The sequence below is a fragment of the Cololabis saira genome, chromosome 7 (assembly GCF_033807715.1).
Source record: "Cololabis saira isolate AMF1-May2022 chromosome 7, fColSai1.1, whole genome shotgun sequence".
Classification (NCBI taxonomy): Eukaryota; Metazoa; Chordata; class Actinopteri; order Beloniformes; family Belonidae; genus Cololabis; species Cololabis saira.
In genome coordinates, this window is record NC_084593.1 from 22,866,888 (window position 1) to 22,889,847 (window position 22,960).

Here is a 22,960-nt window from a genome sequence, read left to right on the forward strand (position 1 = left end):
TTCCAGAAGTATACTTTATTGACACGAAACCAGTACATAAATTCAATCTCATAATATGTCTAAATATATTCAAATATAATTTGTTTCTTTAGTGGGTTTCAACAAAGGCACTCACCATAGTGTGTATGACATGGGCATGAAACAGGGAACAGTCATGAAGTGGGTTTTAATGCAATGTCTTACATGTACATGTCACAAACATGCGTACAAAATAAAAGATAAAATATATTTCCAAACAATTTAAACAGATCCTGATATTCGGTCAGAACCAATATAACATTTCATCTGGACCTAAATACACATCATGTTCAGTTGGCTAGTCAAGTGTTGTGGCAGTCTGAACACAAAGAAGGTAGAAATAAACATGAGGACAACAGATATACAAAGTCAGCTGAGCCTCTCAAGGGCTTGAAGAATAGTGCTATTGAATAATCCAGTCTGTCCACTGCTCTCCTGAGTAATAAGAACCCGCCCATCCGCTCGAGGTCTGTGGACGAGGACCATCTCTCCGTGCAGCAGGCAGAGCTCCGAGTCTGTCTGGGCTAAATGTGTTGTGATCACTCTGTGTCTAGAAGAATGACAAGAAAAAGATGCCACTCTGTCACATGAACAGTTTTAGAGGTCACTGTCTGATATTCAAACACTGGTCTTTATTTGCAAAGGGAAACACACAACGGCAGCATACCTGCTGGGGCTGAACTGAGCTGACAAGGCTGACAGGGGGGGATGTGAGGGCGGTGGTTTCTGTGGGTTAGAATTCGGATTGGCTGTTTCAAGGCCTGTCCTGAGAATAGGAGATTTCCCTTCTTTGAGAATGATCCCTGGTCCATCTCTGCCCAGAGTGAGTGATGGAGCCCACACTTCTAAAAGAGGGGGTCCAGGACGGCAGTTGGGGAGAACCTGAGTTCCTGACGACCAAGAAGAAGTTCGATGTCTTGGAGGAGGGGATTCTTCAGCTGAGAGGAACCTCACAGACTTTGGAAGCTATCGAAATGCAACATTTACACCAAATCAACATATACACAATGATTAAAAGACATAAAAAGTGTCCTTTTTAAAAAAAAAAAAGAAGCAACTTATGGCTTTCACAATAACTTGTAAGTCTGACATTACCTTGTCTGTGTTATTCTTGTGTGTGTCTGGTTTGACCAGAATTGACTGAGGGATATTTGTATGATGCCTTTGATGCTGAAATGGCTCATGTGAGGAGGTTAAGTTCATGACTGCAGCAGCAGAGGGCGCTGCTGGCTCTGTCATCCAGCCCAGTGGTTTGGAGTTTAGGATGCTGCTGTTTTTCTTCCTCTGCAGGGCAGGTGAGTAACCTGACGCCTGAACTTGTGCAAAGTGTTGCGAGTTGGACGGAATACTAAAATTGGACAGTTGAGACGAATGGTTTGAGCCTGAAACAGATGTGAATTACAAGAGACATTCTTAAGCACCTGATTAAGTTTTTATACATAAGTAAAAATCTGAATCTGAACAAAGCGATGACGACACAGCTGTTTCAAACTCACCTCTGTGTGGGTTAAAAATACGCCTTACGGTGTCCCAACCTTGAGAACTCCCATAGAAAGATGGTTTTACGGAGGCAGTGGATGACATTGCATGCTGTGCTCCACTTGGCACAGACTGGAGCTGTCCTGTTGAGTAAATCGCTCCATCACCGTTCACCCTGTCAAGTGCAAGGACCACAGCAGGATTCTTTGAAACGGTGGGTTTTTTTCCAGCCGCTGTGTGGTACTGCGAGGACGGATTAGTGGCCTTGGTTTCCAGAAGTCGAGCTGAGGTTCTGTAGTGAACGAATAGACATATTAGCATAAAGTGAATCTCTACGTATCTGTCTATATTGTTTAAGAAATCTATGAACCTGACTTCTTTTTTTTTCTTGGTTCTGCTATGCAGCTTTATATTTCCAAATCTTTAAAATGTGAGTAAGACGGTATGGCTTCCTCACCCACATAAAAAATAAATGTCTCAATCCAATTGGCATTTCACTCCCGCTTTCTGCTCTGAGAGATCCCAGCCACTTACCTGAGCACAGGTGTGATGTAGTTGCTTGGGAGAATGCCCACTTTGCCTGTTCTGAGAGACAACCCACGCAGCCAGCCCTCTTTGAACTTTCCATACACTCCCACCATCTCTCCTTTCCTCAGCTCCAGCTCCTCCGGTCGTCGAGGTTTATACGAGTACAGGACGGCACACCTGTTGAGTCAAATATCAAGTTTACCTACGGCAGGTTATCGCCACAAATTTTATCATTTTTATCCAGATTAAGCTGCATATTAAAGGTGTTTGTGTGTTTCTTGCTCTTTTCATCTGTTGCCCGTATATAGGCCTACATTTCCATAATGATAATGATGATGTTAAAACTGTGACTCACACGCTGATGGAGAGCTGCTGCGTGGAGGAGTTTCTGCCGTCTGCAGAGGCAGAGGGCACTTGGGGGTTTATCAGAGCCATAGAGATGGTGGGTGGAGTCTCACTGGTCATCTTCCTCTCACTCTGAAATGCAACAGATTCGTTCTTATCAGGCAGAATGCTAAGCGTGATGTATGACACATTATGTAAACACATGCTTTAAAAATCAGAACATAAAAAACACAGTTGACAGTTCAAAGGAATATCTTTTGATTTTTTTTAAGGGTTTAAGTCAACGTGAGATCCTCACCACACGATGGGTCCAGCTGGAGTCATTCATCTTTGTGTCAAAGTGGTCTTTAAAGTCTAACGTTAATCCATGTAATTATTCATTTTGGCTCACAGTGGGTGAATTATGAGCTTGAAAGACTGTAGAAATATCAGACATTCACTTTATTTGTCCAAGTGAAACTGCTGATGCCTCATTAACTTTAAATAAAGTTAAGAAGTGATTGCATAACCCATGAAAATGTAAGGGTAGATGCTGCAGATTTCATCCAAAATGAGTCTTGATGATTTAAGTTTGATATAAGTAGATGACCACCTCTACGTTATTACTTCTAAACATTATCTTTACAGGGAAATTATCTTATCTGCAAGTACAAGTAACTACCCTCGTACGCTCAGTCTTTATACCTCGCAGCAGCACGTAGCTCAACCTACATCTTTGGCTTTGTTTACTATTTAATTTTCAGAATAATAGATGACATATCTTCAGTATTTTCTATCATTTGTCTCTCAGTTTGCTCTTCTCTTTTGGTCTGTGAATATCTTTCACTTATTCTGAGATCACAAGAAAAACTCTTAATGTTATTGTCAATTTTATGGAAGATTAATAAACCTGTTTGATTACAAATGGGATTCTTAAAACTTTTGTAAGTAAGGTTTATTTTATAAACAAGAGAGTTTAAATTTTTTAAGGCCAAGTTTGAGGACATATGATCATTAACATCATTCTCATCTTTTAAAACTAATAATTTACTGGAGGTGTTTGTACTTCACTGCAGCATATGAACTTTACATTTCTCAAGTTGTACAATTTGTCACCGGTCGGCAGTAGACGTGTTTTGTTGGCTGGATTTGATCATATACAAAAGGATGTCTGCAATAAATGTAGACTACAGCATTAAACACAGGCAAGTTTTAATCAAAACTAATCTACATAAAGCTGGAAACTGAAAAGCTTTGACGATACTGAAGTCAGCAGATTTGAGACATCCCATTGTAATTATTGGACATTGAAGGGCATAGGGTGAGTCTGCCAAACATCAATAATGCAGCGTTGATCTTAATCCTTCCAATTACGTTTCTGAGTAGGGACTTAACAAGGTTTTAGTTTCTAATTTCTCCGTGTCCCAAACAAGATCCTCACACGCACTGATTTCTTGATATTGCGATTACAAGAGAAAGAAATCCTGCAGCTCATTATATTTGCCAGTGACATTCATAGACTTTGCTGCTATTCATAGCACCAGCACTCATCAACTACTTCAAGCATTAATGCTGGCCTGTGGCCATGGGGTTCCCCTATATAGAGTATCTGTTTGAATCCTGCAGCTCTCCCACTGCTGTGCAGCATTTACACGGTCATTCAAAAGCACAGAGACATTTCAATTCAATTCAGTTATACTTAATAAATCTCCAAAGGGAAATTATATAGACAATAAGAGCGATGTAGGCAGTGCTACAATGTTTATCTCTTTTAAACAACGCTGCCCTGGAGAACAACTTAAAGTACATATCAGCCAGCCATCATTCAGAAAGCGGGGTGGATGAGCTTCACTGTCCTGTTTTTGTCCACATTTGTCATGACTTGTACATGACATTTTAACCAAATCTACCTTTTAGTGTAGGGAGGGATGACAAAAAAACAGAAAAAGTATTTTTTCATGCTCAAGAATTTGGTTCTTTCCAATATTCTATGTCCTTTTTCTGTTCTTGGCCAGGTGCTTTGACTCAGCAGTGGTCATGTGGAAGCAGCTCTGCTTTCAGGGAGAAAGTAAAAACGTATTTGTGTGGCATTTTCATTAAGTCCCTTACAAATTAACTAAATCAATAAAATATAAACACCATGTTTCTTGCTATTACAGATAGCAGTATCACTTCACCTAAGTATACTCAACTCTTTAAAACGAATTTGCTCGGTTTTTGCTTAAAAATGCCCCATTCCATACCCTGGTTTTAATTCAAACTACATTCTTACCAACTATATTATCTTATGCCCCCTATTTTTCTTTTTAATCATATCAGAGAGAAAAGTATGGGTAAGTATGTGAAAGGTAATGGCTGTGACACAATCCCCAACCAGCTTAATGTTCCTGCCACTGACGTGGCTGCAAGGGGAGATGCAACTCCAGGTGGATCAGAAGGATAGTGAGGATGTTGAGAAGGAGTCAAAGAAAAAAATCTTATAATTCAAACTGACCTTTAAGGTACTTAACTGTTTGCTGGCCTTTGAACAACAAAAATGGATTTCATGGAATAAGACCAAAATAGGAATCCAATGTTAAAAGAAAAACTTTTTTAAAAAGCCACCTTCATATAAGCTAAAACACACAGATGAGACACGACCTGAAGATTCATTTAGGCAGGTCACATCAAATTGATGTTCACTGACAAGAAAATAAAACTTTCCATTTAGAGAACACTTTGATGGTACCGTGGGCGTTGTGCCCATGCAGGGGACAATCAACTGTTAGACTATCAAGGCATCCTGGAGCAAAACATACTGCTCAGAGACAGGAAGCTCAGCCTCAGTCAGAGGTCAGAGGTCGTCCAACAGAATAATGAGCGAAACCACACAGTTACAAGCACCTTGACTGGCTAATTACTTACTTTTCAAACACTGGACTATTCCTAAACCTCTGTCTGTGGGAAATTCCTAAAACTGCAGCGTGGAGAGGGCACCCTTGAGATCTGAGACTACGGCAGTCGTTGGTCCCTAACAGTAACTTGCCCTGCAAGAGCAAACTTGCAGCTAAGTAAAAAGCAAAAGTCTCAATGAGGGGAATCACAAATCTCTTGCTGGCAATGACTGTTGCTAAATATTGTGTAATACAATAGTGAGTTAAAGTTACCTTCATATTTACATTTCCTGCTATTTTCATTGGAATCAAAAATCTACCGGCACAGCTTTGTTTGTTGTTAAACACTAAATAAGTAATGCTGTATACCATTAACATCCTCCTCTGCAAGGCTCTTTAGAGAGCTCTTTTGAATGAAATGTATCCACCTTTGTAGCAGCTAATCTGGTCAAGTCCAGCCTGCAGAGCCGGGGTGTGTGACATTGTTACTCCTCTCCAGTTTGATCTTCAGCCACTTTGACATCACGCTGACATCATCAAATGACCTCACACAATCATGGTGGCTGCAGTTTTTTTTCTTATTATTTTTTGAAGTTGGTCTTAGCTGACTGTAAAGCCTCCCGGCATGATGAGGAAAAATGTATGACTGTCCCCTCATCTAAATGCTCATTACTTAAAATAAGTGACCTAAGACATGAGGTGATGTGGAAAGTCTTCATCTTCTTTTAAATCCTTGATGTTTGGATTATAGGTACATTTTGTACCATCAAACCGATTCTATACACAAACGTACATTTTTATGTCCCAAGAGAAACTGAATACATTTATTGAATATTCAAAATGAAACAAACAAATCACTTTCCATTTGCTGTCAGACAACACTAAGCAGTTGGTTGCAGAAAGGATGCTTTTCAAGCCAAATCAAACATTAATTCATGATCTTTTTCAGTTTATCATCTCTGAAGTCTTTACTTTTTGTTTCACATGAACAGAATGTTTTAAGTAGTTTTGTTTTGTGCAATAAAACATTAAAACTGTCAAGTCATTGAAGCGTATATGCAAACTGCTAGGTGAGAGATAGATGGACAGATAAACTAGATTACATTTTATTCATGTTGGGATCTGTTTTAACTTGATATCTTCCCAGCAGCCAAATGCAGCTTTCTAAAACTTTCTCTCTGTGCACCCGCCATCTCACATCCAGGTGCAACAGAAGGGTAAGGGAGAGGTCAAGTCAAGTACAGCATGCACAGTCTCACCCAGGTTTAAAGATGTTTAATTCATGGAAGATCCAAAGGAAGACTTAGCATTTAGTCTGTCAAATGTTAAATCTGTGTAAAAGTCTACAACCCAAAGGTCTTAATGCTGAGCCACGTCAGCTCCAGATCATCTGATCACAGTTGAACTTCATCACATTTTTAAGGGTGAAATTACTAAACTAGGGAGCTTTTATTTTTTTGTTGGATTTGAGATTAGCAGCTTAACCAGAAATTGTGATTTTATTTTATTTTATTTTATTTTATTTCACTACTTTTTATTCATTATTAAAGCAACATAATTCTATAAAATTAAATAAAAATGTGTTTTATTTGATCACAGGCTCAACCATTGCTGTTAACAATAACAATAATGATGTATACTTTGCTGTAATGGTCAAGTATGATCATTTGTAGCTTTTGGCTAATTGCCATCCTAAATTTTTCTCTTACATAACCAAGCCAATACTCACACTATTACACATTATTTAAACCAAGTGGGAGGAAGGCTGCAGCTCTCAGTCAAACAGCAGAGCCAGAGGTGAGAGCTGATGGGATGCAATGCTAAGAATAGCACACATGGCGGCTTGTTCACTGGGGAGGCTCAGCATCGACTTCAGTGACGTGACCCTGCGCTCCTTTAAAAAGGGGAATGTGTGGCTTTTCTGCTCTTTCTTGCCCCACTGATGTGAGAGTGTTACCTGCTTAGTGAAGAGGAAGAAGTTTGAAGGCAGGGGATGGCGGGGTCTGTTATGTAACCAACTTCACAAGTGACTCATCATCATCAGCATGAGAGAGATAAGCAGACGTACTGAGGGACTCTCCAAGCCTCCCACTCTCTACATCTATCTCTCATTTGTCCTCCTCCTTCTTTCTCTCTTGGGATTTGCGGAAAGAAACTTTTGTGTTTTCTTTCTCTTCCCAGTTTTATGCTGTTTTTTTCCCTATTTCCTCATACTTTTTTTTTTTCTTTGTCCTGCTTAAGTACTCCCATTTCCCTCGCCAGTCCTTATCTCAGGTTTTAGGTCTTACAGCTCCCTTCCTCCCCCTGATTTTTTTCAACCCTGCAAAAATATTTTGCCTTTTTTTCTTCTTTCCTCTGACATGTATAATTGAAGGGTAGAGCTGTGAAATTTGAGCTGAAACCAAGGAAATCATTATCTCAGAGGTAGGGCAGCAGGTTGTATCATTAAACTTTTTTAGAGGCTTTCATAATGCCACTGCACACAGCCACACGCACAGCACTCAGTTGCACAGATTCTTAAGTGTATGCACACAGCATGGCTTTTTTCTTTGGCATTGTGCCTGCAAGGTAATGAAGATTCTCAAAAAGTTCCTCTATACTTCTTACAAGTCAGTTGAGTCGTCCTCTTTTTCTTTCTTGTTGCACTGATTTGATCTTTTTAAGATTAAGACATAATACTTTATTAAAGACCTTTTCAAACTTAAGGTCCACTCACCTCCAGTCCTCACATCTTTCTTATCTATCTCTTTTCCACATCTGTGAAAACACCCACTTCCAAACACCCTCTTAATCACTTCACAACCAACAAAAGGGCTATTCCTCTTTGTCATTCTTTACTTGACCCCACTATAACGGATACCTCCCTGCCCCTTTTGAGGCCAACTTGTTCCAAATACTTCTCCTATCTCACAGAAAACCAGTGTCACGTTGCCAAACTACATATCTTCCGTGCAAATCAAGAAATCAACGCCAAAGACGTAAATTAAAGCTGATGAAGAGATAGCAGAGGAAGACGTGTGAGGATAGGGGCATTCGACTTACCTGTGAATGGCGTCTGTGATGCTCAGAGTGGTGGCTAAGTCGCAGGGGATTCACTCTAGAGGGGTATGAGTTGCTCCGTGCAGCTGAGGGCAGCGAGACACGCTGTGTCTGACCCCTGTGCTCGGAGGTGTAGTGGTAGGCGTGAGATTGGTAAAAGTTGTTGCTGCCGCCGACTTTGGACTGTTTCTGCTGGATGGAGAGAGGTGAAGCGCTGAGGGGGGCTGTCTTTGCTGGGACCCAGGGTGCTCCGTAATGGGCTGTCCTGCTGGATGTGTCAGTGGCCTTGTCTTTGCCCCCGCTCCCAGCCTGATGGGGAGATTCTGCTGAGTCACCCCCCCTCCGACTCTTTCCCTTTAACAGTTTGGCAGCAGCAGAGTAAGGCTGAAATAGATTAATGTGGAAAGATTAGCGACAGCTAAAATCTAGAGGAATCCAAAGAGAACGCACACAATCCTCAGTCAAGAAAATCCTCTCTAACTTGTTCCTACCTGCTACTGGCGCCTGTCAACCTCTGCTCCTGCTGATCAGCATAACGGCTGTCTAAACACACCCACTTATCACTACTCATCTCACCCCTACAACTTGTTGGACAGGCGCACGGGGAGGCAGGCAGGCTGACAGGATGAAAAGTACCACTCAGTGAGCCAGGAAGGATTGACTGGTGCTGAGAAAGGAGCTGCGCAGATGGGCAGGCAGACAGACAGGCATAGCAGGGTTAATGCTTTTACTCGGCACATTGATGTGCTGTTATGCCACCCAAGCAGAGGAAGCATTACTGGGTCTTCACGCCTGGCTGCACAACACAAGGAGAGACGGGCTTGAAGAGGAGAGGGGAGGAGAGGAGGAGAGGAGGCGAGGGAAGAAGCGTAGATGGAGAAAGAATAGACTGCTGGGGAAGAGACATATGACGAGCATCACTGAGCCAAAACGCCAAAACGTCAAAAATAAAGCAGGTGCATGAAAAGGAGATGGCTAATTAGAAAAGGGGGCATTCAAAGAAAATGCTGCAACTAATGATGAGTTGGGGAGGTAAACAAGAACGGAATAGTATCACAATGACCCCAGTGTAACAACAACTGCAATTTCGCCCAGCTTGGATGAAGTTAATTCATTGAGGCAGAAAGTACAAAGGGAAACAAATGACAGCCAGCTAGCTAAGCAAGCCCTGCAAACCTGAGTAAGCCACACAGTCACACACTAATGAGCAGTTGCAGACACAGCAGGACTTCACAGATTAACTTTATGCCTCAGCATTTTGCAGTGAAGGACTGACATCTATGAATCAAAGATTTGAATGAAAGTCAGAGTAAAGTCCAGGCAATGACCTGGAATCAAAGACATTCAGTGACAACATCTCTGATTCAACCGGCTTTGGTCATATCAAAGTGCTAAAACAGAAGGCGTCAAACCCATACTCAAACAATGAAGTGTGAATAAAATAATAAATCACCTCTGTAAACTGTAGAGGACAAATTCCAACTTTTTCTCCACGCTTGGCTTCAATCCAGTGCTCATCCACTCGTCTGATGACTGTTAGGATGTCCCCCTGCAAACCAGAAGTATGTTACAGACACACAGAAGCTTCAATGAAACAGGACACCAGATGGTTATTACAGAGTGAGCTTGCCCTGGAGACTGAGCACTCAGCAAAGAAACTCTTTCAGCACTGTGTTTCTGATGTAGCATGTGACATCAGCTCCCTTAGTAGACCCAGTGCTTTCTGCGGCCAACCTCTAAAAACCATTTGACCACCTGCATTAAAAAGAAAGGCCGAGCTCAAGTGTGCTTTAATGGAGAGCACACAAGAACTGAAGCCCTTATATAACAGCCTCAAACATCCTTCAGGGCACGCAACAACGCAGCAACACTGCAGCGCAGGTCAGAGACCTCAGCTCCACAAGTCTTAGTTTCAACTCTTAGAAAACACACCAGCCTACAACAAGCAATGATCGTTATGCATTTTTGCTATGGGGAATTCCTGTACCATACGTTATCACAAACCAATGCAAATTCATGTCCGAAAAAGCCAAAGCCTGTATGTGTTTTTGCCATAATTATGTGTACTCCTCATTATTTAGCATGAAATTCCCTTTTATGCAGTATCCAGACTGTATTGGCTTTTTAGGACTATGATTTACTCAGTCATTGTCAGGTTATTATGAAAACCCGGGTAAAGCGAAACTAAAGGTTTATACAAAAAAATCAATGCTCCCAAAACCTGCCATAAATATTAGTAGCTTTCAGCTCAATTTCCTTACATTTGTAATGTGATTAAGAAATGGCATTTAGAAGGCGTGATGGACTTCGATTTGAGGTGATGAAGACCAAGAAAACATTCAGTCTACCACTGAAGTAATAGTATTGCTATAAAGGAAAAGAATCCCCCCTTTCTGACTGCAAAAGGCAGTTGGAGTTTCAGCAGGCTGGAGTCGATGACCACTGCTCTACTAAGGAGCCCTGATAAACAAACCCTGTGGACTGATTATATGCACAAGACTGATGAAGATAGCGTTGTGGCTGTAATGAGCAAATGTTTGGAAATGTAAAGCATGCAGAATCCCATTACAAAAGAGCACAGTATCGGAAGGACTGATAAATCTTTGGATGTAGTGCACTCAATGACATGGGGGGAGCCAACAACCCTCCAGGAATGAGCAAGACTAAAGCAAAAACTAGAACTGCATGTAAAATCTGTTTACAATCTGTAAACCTTGCAAGGGGGGCGTTACTAAGTTCTGATCACACGGGGTGGCCAAACTTTGGCTTTCTAGAGAGAGTACAAATGAACAAACAAAACAAAAGTAATGGTTCATAAATATTAAAGATGTTTGCCATTTTTTTTTGGGCCGCTTGGTGGCGCAGTGGGTTAAGCAGCGGCCCATATACTGAGGCTACAGTCCTCCTCCTGCAGCAGTCGCGGGTTCGAATCCAGCCCGCGCACCTTTGCTGCGTGTCTTCCCCATTCTCTCTCTCTACCCCTTTCAAGTCTGCATCTCCAATAAAGGGCCACTAGAGCCCAAAAAAACCTTTTAAAAAAAAAGATGTTTGCCATTTTTAACATCTCATTAATCATTAATCATCTTCTATTTTAAATGAATCAGTCATTTATAGAAACATGTTTTAGACAAGAGTGCCTAAACTTCAAATCCACCATGACTGGTTGATTATTAATAAACAGACACTTTAACAGAAGTAGTGATTATATGGCCAATTTAAGTCAGTTATACAGATGGGTGATGAAGTAGAATCACCTATTGCATGTCTGTCGCAAGACCAAATGTTTTTACTCCTGCTGCCCTCTTTATTATTCATAAAAATTACATTATGATTCTATTAAAAAGCCTAAAGACAACTTGTAAAAAACACAAATGACTGCAGCCAAGGATGATGAGCTTTTCTTTGTGTGTTTAGTGAGGAGTTTGAGTAGCAGACCTTGAGGAAGCTGAGACAATATTTGCTGTCATCCCGGTTCATCTCTTCGGGGTCAAAGTCCCGCAGCGCCTTGCAGAGAGGCAGAGCTTGGGCCTGATGGAGGTGCTGAAGCTGAGATGCCTGACTGAATGCCTGCAGCGCATCCACTGATGCTCTGCTATTGTTACCGGTGTCTTCACTGTGCCAGTTGTCTTCCACTTTGTGGTTTGGAGGGATACTACTGGACAGCTCCCTTGATATTTCACTTTGTTGTTTATATGCTGAGGTTCTGGGAGCCACCTGAAGAGCAGATGAAAGCCAAATAAAAGCTGTTTAATCACTTTACAACATTACAATATATGCTTTCAAGATGGGGAAATTACTTTTCTTAAACTGTTGAAGACACTTCATACTCTAAACTGTGCTGTCGCCTTTAAAGACCATGAAAATATAATATTAGCAACATTTTCTTTATGTGTGAAAAAGAGTATCCAGGAAAATAAGACAATAAGAGAAAACATTGATGAAAAAGACTAATGTGATGAGTCTAACATCCTGGAAAACACTGGTGGACAAGTTAAACAAGATCAAAAAATTGTGTGACATGACAACCTTGGATGGGTTTTTTTTTGCTGAGCAGTCCGACATTCACCATGTTCTTATCTACTTTATGTTTATGAGTTTAAGTGAGGTACATTTCCCTTTAAAGATAATATCAGCTCAAGCTTTAATGTTGTTTTCTGATGTATTTCCAATGGTTTCGTTTGCCAACTATGCGGACACACTGAAACGATAGCTGCAATTTTGCAGACGCAAGTGTCACTTACTTGTCACTTGCAAATTTTCCAAGCTGATCTACATTATGAGTTTTCCTAATACTGCAACTGATAAATGTAAGATAATTAGACCCAGCCTATTATAGATTCAACTCACATTTAATCAGACTCATCCGTTTCAGTTCTCTAACATCTTGAGAAGGATGTCAAAACTGTAAAATGATCAAAAACCCAGCTCACAAAACTCTGTTCACTTTGTGAACCCTGAATGAACTCAGGTCATTGATTCGGAAACACATACTTAAACACCTTTGAGACGGCTGATCTGTTTCTCGTCATCATACTGGAGAATATAACGTTTTCAAAGTAATGTGTCGTGATTAACTATCTGTGACATACTTTAAAAATCCTCATCAGATTAATTAGTTCAAATTAGGTGAAAACATGACAGTCCTCTATTAGAGCAGTATATGAGATGAGAGTATCTGTCCATATATTTTCTATGATACAGACAAGCAACCACTCCATCACAGGATCACATAGGGACAAACGATACAAACAACTTCTCACAGTCACGGTCAGTCTTTGATGATTAATTAATCTAATATTTGTGCTGTTTGAGAAAAAAAGATTTTGGGGTTATTAAAATATCAGACCCATTATAAGTGTATGGGTGCATAACTTCTAACATTCAAATATTTTTTTATTTGTTTTCATCATACAAAAAATTCAAAAGACACAGAAACAGAACGTAGAAACTCCGGGGTTGAGCAATAACATTCCACGTTTTATGTTTTCACAGATGTTATAATTTTGTCCTGGACAAGTAGGGCAAATAAATCTCTGTGATAACTGCAGCAACATCTGATGTGATGTAATAGCTCTTCCCACCTTCCCATCCCTCAAAATAATGTAAAATAATAATAATAAATTAAATCTGCAAGCAGCGATGAACGGGCCCTCGCACCCTTGTGCACGTTCAGGCGTGCTGCAGTGGAAGCGCTTGTATGACTTGCATGTAGATGTCTTCAGGCCTGGACATTTAGCGGATGACACCACCCACGACTCTCTATATCAAACCAATCAAGAGTTATGGCAGAAAATAGGAACTATCAAATATCAACCAATCAGAAGAAGGGACGGGGCTAATTTGCACCAATTATGGTCAAGGACTCAAAACCGAGTCCGATGACACCACCCACGAGTCTTTATGTCAAACCATTCAAAAGTTATGGCAGAAAATAGGATCTATCAAATATCAACTATCAGAAGAAGGGGCGGGGCTAATTAATGCCAATGAAGGTCAAGTACTCAAAACCGAGTCAGATGACACCACCTAGGAGTCTTTATGTCAAACCATTCAAAAGTTATGGCAGAAAGTAGGGACTATCAAATATGGACCAATCAGATGAAGGGGGGGGCGCGCTTTTTGGCGTCTATCGTCGCCACGGTAACGCTTTTTGACTGAGAAAAGAAAGGCGCATCGTCGCAGGATCGAGACGCACATTTTGATGTATAACACACCTGGGTGCACGTTACGGTTCGGGCCGTATTAACGGCCGAAGAAGTGGCATAAATTGCGCAGAAATTACACTATTAATTCAAAATGGCCGACTTCCTGTTCGGTTTCGGCCATGGCGCTAAGAGACTTTTCTTTAAAAAAGAAGAAAAATCCAAGGCACTCTTCTGCAAATATAAAAAGCCTTTATTTAAATTGGCTATTTCATGTAGAAAAGATTTAAAAAATGGGTTACAGCCCACGGGTTTCGGCCACAGCCTTCCTCAGGGTGTAACATCCAATGCATTGATTCTCCTTAAATGGGATGATTGAAAACACCTGGGCATGTGGGAGGACAAATACAAAACAAGAGAAAAAACAGATACTGTCCAATAGATGGCTCAACCAATTGTCAAACAACCAACCACTGGAGATTAGGAGAAGAAAAGTTACAAAAAAGGACTGAAATCAATATCCTCATTTAAACCTGCTCAGAGAGGTTTTTCCTGTTCCTCCTCAAATCAGTTTTAGAAGGGCCCCCACTTTAGGTGACAGGCTGGTGTCTAGCCATCTCTCTGCTTCAGATAAAAAAACTTGGCTTCATCGACCAGTTAAGGGTACTTTTAAATGTGGCTTGTGCAAACACTGTGCCAATATCAAAGAATGTAAACAATTCAGTGACTTTAAGACTAACAAGGTTTATGACATCAAGTCATTTATTAATTGTAATACCAAGTTTGTTGTCTACCCATTGTCTTGTACCTGTGGTTGTTTTTATATAGGCTGCACTAAGCGTCGTTTGAAAGACTTTTTTCTGAGTTTCTGAGCATAAGTATGCTATTAGAAAAGCAAATTTTGATTACCCAATGGCTAAGCACTTTTTTTGAAGCACATGACAGCAACCCAGGTTCACTTATGGTTGAAGGCCTAGAAAGTATTCAAAAAAACCTTAGAGTTGGTGACAGACTCAAATTACAGAGAGACCTTTTATATTTATCAAATGAAAGCCACTATCCATCCAGGTTTAAATGAGGATATTGATTTCAGTCCTTTTTTCTAACTTTTCTTCTCCTAATCTCCAGTGTTTGGTTGTTTGAAAATTGGTGGAGCCATCTATTGGACATTATCTGTTGTTTCTCTTGTTTTGTATTTGTCCTCCCACCTGCCCAGGTGTTTTCAATCATCCCATTTAAGGAGAATCAATGCATTGAGTATTACACCCTGAGGAAGGCTGTGGCCGAAACAGGTGGGCTGTAACCCATTTTTTAAAATCTTTTCTACATGAAATAGCCAATTTAAATAAAGGCTTTTTATATTTGCAGAAGAGTGTCTTGGACTTTTCTTCTTTTTTGATATCCTTTTTCCCACCAAAGAGCACCTTCGTCACACGACTTAGATGAACCTTCTGAGCACTCTGGACTTTCTTTTTTGTTTGGAGACTTTTCTTTAAGTTGCGACATGATACAGGTGTGTACCGATTTTCGTGCATGTACGTCAAACTGTATTGTGGGGCTTGAGGCACGAAGTTTTCTAGGGGGCGCTGTTGAGCCATTAGGCCACGCCCATTAATGCAAACCATTAAATATCAAATTTTTCACCAGGTCTGGCTTGCATGCAAAATTTGGTGACTTTTGGGGCACGTTTAGGGGGGCAAAAAAGCCCTCATTTCGTCGGAAAAATAAAAACAAGAAAAATTCCTACAGATACAATAGAGCCTTCGCACTGTAAGTGCTCGGCCCCTAATAAAATAAGATAGATAGGTCACAGTATCTAAGAGTTTATTACATTGCACCACACAGTCAGATCTAGTTTTTTTTACCAATGGTAACTTAATCAGATTATGGATTAGACCAGGTGTTGTGAAAGTAGGTTAAGAAAGGTTCCCACGTCTCATAGAATTTTTTTCTTTGAGCCACTGACAGACAATATCTCAAGTTTCAAATAGGACAAAACATCCTGATGCCACCGGTTGAGCCTGCAACACCAAACAGGGCGAGAGTAGGGCTAAGGTTTATATTCTTCTTTAGTATTGTAGAGTATGGGATACATACCCAGTCTATTTTATAGTGGATTTTAACATTTTAATGATTACTTTTAAGGTTGGTATGGGGCTAGCTCCTGGTTACATAGCTGACCTCCTGACCTCATACGAGCCTGAACGCACCCTGAGATCCTCTGGTGGGTCATTCCTGGCCATTCCTTGGTCTAACTTAAAGACCAAGGGTGACCGGGCCTTTTCTGTTTTAGCCCCTCGCCTATGGAATGACCTCCCGGAGGAGATCAGGGGAGCTAACACACTGTCTTCTTTTAAGTCACTTTTAAAAACTCACTATTTTAGACTTGCGTTTAACTGACTATTATTTGTCTGTTTTTATTATCTCTCAATTGTGTCTTATCTTAATATTGTACTAACTGTTTGTTTCTTGTTTTTAATTGCATGTAAAGCACTTTGTAACTTGTTTTTGAAAAGCGCTTTATAAATAAAGGTATTTTTTATTATTATTATTGTGCAATTTAGATCACAACCAAAACACATGTAACGAGGTGGCATCACTATGATTACATTTGTCACAGGTGTTATGTCGGGATAAATGTTAGCCAGCTTAGTCTTAGACATGTGAGCTCTGTGAACTAATTCAAATTGGAGTAAGCAGAGTATCGCGCAAATTAAGGATTTATGTATTGATAAGAGAATAGTCCCATTGGTCATCAGGAATGTGTCCCAGCTCCTGTTCCCAGGCCGCCCTGATCTTGTCTATTTGTGAGCGTTTCAGCATTGAAATTATGCTCTAAAGCTTGGACGGGGCACCCCGTGGGTCGGAGGATAGGAAGGTATCAATTTGGTTAGGAGTGGGTACTGAGGGGAAACCAGGCAAGTTCGAACGAACATACTGTTAATAACCTGTAAATAATGAAAAAAGTGTGTTTTGGGTAGACTGTATTTCTCAGTCAATTGATTAAAGGAAATAAACCAGCCATTCAGATGATTTGAACGATTTGACACCCTTTTCATGCCAACTCAGAAAAGTTGAGTCAGAGATATGTAAATCTAGGAAGTATATTCATTTTATGGAGTTCATTCGCCCAGCGAGCATTAAAGCAAGAGGTTACCACTGTGACAATGATATTCTGACTTGGTTTAACAGGAAGGTAAAGTTGTCTTTCCGGAGGTTCTTAAAGTGTTGAGTAACAACCACTCCCAAATACGTGGGTAAATAATCACTTTCTTGAATTTGAAATGGAATGCCACTGTAATCCAAGTTGAACGCCTCTTTGTTAAGTGGAAAAAGTTCGCTCTTGTGCATACTAATCTTGTATCCAGATATGGATCCAAATTGCTCAAGAGCAATAAGAGAGGGAAAGAGCAACAGGAAGGGAAGTATTTGGGTCTGAAACATATAAGCACATAAGAGGTCATCCGCGTACAGGAACACTCTACACCCCCTCTCCAAATACCAGAGATACCCTGGCAGTTCATCTGAGCTATTGCGAGCAGTTCAATTGCTAAATCAAAGAGGATTGGGCTTAGTGGGCAGCCCTGGCGAGTTTCACAACCTAATGTGAAGGCCTGAGACAGTGTGCTATTTGTTTGAACTTAAGCAATGGGAGAGGCATACAATAATTTAATTAAAGCTACAAATTTGGGATCTAAACCAAAATTTTGCAGGACTGTAAACAAATATTTCCATTTGACGCGATCAAACGCTTTATTAATGAATCTTTAAGTACCTCTTATCCCGTACAGTGATTTCTGTGAGCTCTTGTGTCTAAGGGATAGGGCTCAGGACCTTTTCTAAGTTCCTTGTCACCAGGGAAGCAAATTTGCAACATCTGGAGAACAATGACGACATACACACTGGTCCGTGAGGATCTCAATACAGGAGTTCCACTGGAGCACCCACTAACATCTGATGAGTCAGATCACATCCAGCTCTTGTGTGTCACAATATTTTTTACACTTGCATATTAGTAGCAAAAAAAACAACATTTGTTGGTGTTCATAAACCAGGAACTAAGTTGTTCTAGTCCATAATATACATAAGAGAGGAACCATGTAGACAAAAGACATTTCTCCAACTGTTTATACTGAAATAGTGCGCGGACATCGAAAATGTATTGTTATAAGAAAAAAATAAGGTAAAATTGACTAGGGTGGCAGCAGGGACACAGTAATGTTTAGCACCGTGTATTATGTTTGGGAACTGATGAGAGCAGCTGCTGGAGTCCTGGGAGGGGGACGATGTCCCAGTGTTCTCTGATACAGAATGCGACCTGCTCAGCTCACCTTTGTTGTATTTGTGTTTCGTGTTGCAGATGGTGAAAGGGTCTGGACTGCTGGCAGGCCAGCTCAACGTCTGGACTACTTTTACTATGAAGCTATGCTGTTGTAATGAATGCAGTATGTGGTTTAACATTGTCTTGCTGAAAGATGCAAGGCCTTCCCTGAAAAAGACATTATCTGGATTGAAGCATACGGTGCTCTAAAACATGATGTTTGGTTTCCAAATGTGCATCCTGTTACTTCCATACCATCAGACATGCAAGATTTTGAGCCGAGTGCCGATATCAGGCCTGATGATCCCTCTACTCTTGAGTCTTTACATTTCTATTCCTCTAACCAGTTTTCCACATTGCCTTCGTCCATTTTAAATGTGATTTGGCCCAGAGTGGACAGCAGCATTTCTGGACCAGGTTCACATGAGACTTCTTTTTCTTTTTGCATGACCGAGCTTTAACCTGCATTTGTGGAGGAAGTGGAGACCTGTGTACGTAGATAAGTGATGTCCAAAGTGTTCCTGAGAACCTGTTATGATTTCCATCACAGAATCATGCTAGTTTTAATGGTGACCTACTTGAGCGCTTGAAGATCATGGGCATCCAGTTTTGATGATCAACCATTCCCTTCCATTGTGCACAGAGATGTCTTCAGATTTCGATTATATCATGTACTTAAACAATGAAATCTTCAAAGTCATCACAATTTACTCAAAGGAAAATATTCTGAAAACAATGTCGCTATTTGTAGACAGCTTTTGACAGCTCGGTGATCCTCTGTCCATCTTTACCCTGAAAAACTGCCCCCCTTTTTACACACAGTCCTTTCAGTCACATGTTTACAATTAACCTATTTAATCATAAAATGTTTGTCTCTGTGTTTTTCTTTTCATTGCCACTTACTTTCCCAGCGTTTTGTTGCCCATTTCCCTATTTATTTAATGTCCAAAGTAGAAAACTTTTTGCACACCGGATATGCAGAAAGGTGCGTCGGAGGAGGAAAGCTGCAGCCAATTTAAAAAAGAAAACTCCCGCACACCTTCTTCTCACAAGACTAGGGTTTTATTGAGCCAACGTTTCAGTCATCGACCTTCCTCAAGGCATCAAACAGATCAGAACCAAAGCTTGTCTATTATAGGCTGGTAGGCCTACAGTATGTGGTCCAATCAGGCGCCGCCACACCTACACCTGAGCACCTTCAAACAAGGTCACATACTGCAGTACAGTCAGTATGTATCACCAAAACACAGGGAAAAAAGAAAAAAAGAAAAAAGAACAAGACCCACAATGTGCATGCATGAAATACATCAATAAAATCCAAAGGTATAATCATTAAAAAGTGAGGATGATTATACCTGTAAAGTGTCAATCAATTTAAAATATTTGCAATGAGGGAAGAGAGTCACACAGCAAAAATCCCATCTAAGATAAGAAATCCTTTAATAGTCCCACAAAGTGTTCTGATCAATACAGTATAACAAGTAGGGAGGATGAATGTCCTGTAAAAACACAGAGTACTTCAAAAATTATCATGAAGAGAACATCTTAGAATAAATAGGAGTCAGGCCCAGTCTCCTAATCCACCCAATTCCTAGAGAAAGGAAGGGAAAGGAGAACTGGTCAAATTCAACTCACAAATTATTTAAAGATTAAAAAAGTTGAATAAATAGATATGTATAAATATAAGTATATTTATTCTCTTCCCTCATTGCAAATATAAGTATATTTATACATATATATTTATTCAACTTTTTTAATCTTTAAATAATTTGTGAGTTGAATTTGACCAGTTCTCCTTTCCCTTCCTTTCTCTAGGAATTGGGTGGATTAGGAGACTGGGCCTGACTCCTATTTATTCTAAGATGTTCTCTTCATGATAATTTTTACAGGACATTCATTCTCCCTACTTGTTATACTGTATTGATCAGAACACTTAGATGGGATTTTTGCTGTGTGACTCTCTTCCCTCATTGCAAATATTTTAAATTGATTGACACTTTACAGGTATAATCATCCTCCCTTTTTAATGATTGTACCTTTGGATTCGATTGATGTATTTCATGCATGCACATTGTGGGTGTTGTTCTTTTTTTCTTTTTTCCCTGTGTTTTGGTGATACATACTGACTGTACTGCAGTATGTGACCTTGTTTGAAGGTGCTCAGGTGTAGGTGTGGCGGCGCCTGATTGGACCACATAGGCCTACCAGCCTATAATAGACAAGCTTTGGTTCTGATCTGTTTGATGCCTTGAGAAAGGTCGATGACCTATTTATTTAATCAAATTCAAAATGAGCTATTATGAATAAAACATGGGTTTGTGCATTAGTTTTTTAATTACATTTTACACAGGGTCCCAACTTTTTTAGATTTGAGGTTGATAAGTTTTTACAAAATCTTGATGCAAACAATTTCTGAAAAAGGCTCGATCTCATGGAAACAATAAGATTCTAAAGGAACAATAACTACACAATCACCAGCCCAGCTGGTGACACAGTTGTTTTCTTGCTACTTATAAAAGAAATGCAGAGGGCAAGGTCGGGGTCATGCACTGACCTCATTAAGTCCTTGCTTGTCCCTGTGCTGACTCTCTCGCTGTTGCCCGTCCCTGGCTGTCAAGGTGACCCTGGCCAAGGGTGCCGGTTGGTGGACTCTCTGAGCCTCCCTGCCCTGGAGCCCTCCTAGCAGCTGCACTAGTAGGAGGTTTTGGGGAAGCTCTGCCGCCGTCCTGGCCGCTGCAGGGACGCCACACTCTGGGCAGAGCAGCTGAGGCTGGGCGGCTTCCCTCTGCTGCAGACAGGACACGCAGAAAGTGTGCTGGCAGGGCAGGACCTTTGCCGTGGCATCCAGTTGCTCCAAACACAGGGGACATTCCAGCAATGCCATTACAGTCAGCTCCTCCATTTTACAAGGGCCACGGGTCTTTGAATCAAGAGTTCCTGGGACATCTGTGATAGTGTAATCCACCATGCTGAGAGAAGGGAGGAATATATAAATAACAGTTAAATTACAAAAGTTATAATGAAAGATTCAAGCTTATACTACTGTGGTAGGCAAGGGCGTAGGTTTGCATAGGGACAGTAGGGACATAACACTACCAACTTTTCAGGAGGCTCAAATTGTCCCCCCCAACTTTTAAGCAACCTTATTTGCATTATATAATGAGTTCAGATATAAAGGTAATTTAGATTGTCTTCCCAAATGTTGTAAGGATAGAATTGACCCTACCATTATTAAGTGAATTATTTTCATTATGTTCAGACTAAGGCTGCATTTACATTTACCCCTTTTCACTTGCTGAATTGCCGGTCCATTTCTTTTTCCTCAAACGCACGTTTGATTGACTGATGACTTTATTTATTTTTTGTTTTTTCAGTTATATTTCAATTTATTTATTTATTTAGACAATGTTGAGTGGTCTTAAGACAAATGTTTATTTTTTGCATTCTGGATAGTTAAGAGATTATTAATACGTTTGTATTTATTGTGTATGTTAATATAATTTAAGTTATGTTCAAATATTGCAATTTAAATTGCTAATAAAATCTTGGAATATTCTGGAAGTTTTCAAAATGTTTCTTTAGTAGTTTTTGAAAACGAAGGTTTGAATCGAACCGTGTATCAGGTGAACCAATACACATGAAAGTTAGTATAAGTCAATACAGATTTATTTTGCATTGATCATTTAGCCTATCAATTAATTAGGTTCATATTCGTGACAAATGTAGCCCTGACCCCCGTTCACCCAATCTGTTTGGTAGGACTCACTGCATTTATATACAACTCAAAATAGCTTGGTAAGACGTAATTACCATAACATAACTTTGAAGTTACTTTTTGCTGCACGTTTACAGGTGTCCTGTCGACTCACCTGGCCGAGCACGTGAACAACAGGTACGCACATACAGTCTGGTGTTTTGTTTTCCCCAATAACAAAGAGGACACATTTGACACGTACTTACACGATTAACAGCTGCCTGTTGAGTCGACTTCCTATAAACTCAGATGTATGAGTTTGTCGTCGCCATGGCGCAGTGCGGTGCGTGTCCAGGGGACGCGGAGAAGCGTCACATCAGCGCACATCAGCGACGCAGTCCTCGCACCGCCGTTTCTCACGACCATTGAACGCACCTGCGGAGACCGGACTTCTAACCAAACAGGCGGAAAGGTGTCGGCCGCGGCCGGCCTGATTCATCAGGAACTGAAGCCTAAAGTATGGTTCCGCGTTAAATAGACGCAGAGCCTACGCCGTAGGGTTACGGCGTACCCTGCGCCGTAGGGTCTGCGTTGGTGTAACGCGGAACCATAAATCAGCCTTGAGTCGGATTTCAGAGTCATGACTAACTCGGGTTAACCCTTAAAAGCACTCCTCCCCTCATTACAACGTGGTTATGTCAGAGGCATTGTCACTGTAGAGTAATTATGAAAAAATTCGAGTTTTTTTTTGTTGTTTTCTTTTCAAGAATACGTTTTTAACTCATTTGAAAAGTTTACAATGCTGTGTACGTTTGTTTTACTTGTGTTTTTCCTCCTCAGCTGTCAGATAAAATGACAGTCAACGCTTTGTTATTCTATTTGAACGCCTTATTGTGCAAAATAAGACTTATCTTCAACTTTACTTTATATACGTGGATACATCCAGTACTCGAGTTGTAAAAGAAATATCAGGGGGGATGGTGGATTTTATCATATGGGGACAGATAATTTGTGCTGATTACAAATAATATAATATATTACA

At 40.4% G+C, this 22,960-nt stretch overlaps 1 protein-coding gene across 2 annotated transcripts; it reads right to left on the reverse strand.

Moving 5' to 3' along the window:
- sh3rf2 (SH3 domain containing ring finger 2) lies at positions 1-22,538 on the reverse strand. 2 transcript variants are annotated; one of them, XM_061725094.1, is made up of 11 exons: positions 22,185-22,538; positions 20,779-21,193; positions 11,697-11,975; positions 9,715-9,810; positions 8,265-8,645; positions 2,381-2,502; positions 2,032-2,202; positions 1,515-1,789; positions 1,114-1,400; positions 686-984; positions 1-568 (listed from the first exon to the last, which is right to left on the reverse strand). In XM_061725094.1, the coding sequence occupies exons 2-11, from the start codon at positions 21,190-21,192 to the stop codon at positions 388-390; spliced, it is 2,505 nt and encodes an 834-aa protein (XP_061581078.1). In that variant the 5' UTR covers position 21,193; positions 22,185-22,538; the 3' UTR covers positions 1-387. The 2 variants fall into 2 exon arrangements, with proteins under 2 accessions (XP_061581078.1, XP_061581079.1); XM_061725095.1 differs by having other exon boundaries at positions 22,181-22,538.
- Between the last annotated feature and the right edge of the window lie 422 nt (positions 22,539-22,960).

Bases quoted from the DNA above. Each gene is read 5' to 3' on its own strand.
- sh3rf2 (XM_061725094.1), bottom strand. From the start codon at position 21,192: ATGGTGGATTACACTATCACAGATGTCCCAGGAACTCTTGATTCAAAG. The intron at 2,503-8,264 runs GTAAGTCGAATG...GTTGCATTTCAG, and splicing joins ATCACAGACGCCATTCACAG to AGTGAGAGGAAGATGACCAG. The intron at 1,401-1,514 runs GTGAGTTTGAAA...CATCTGTTTCAG, and splicing joins TATTTTTAACCCACACAGAG to GCTCAAACCATTCGTCTCAA.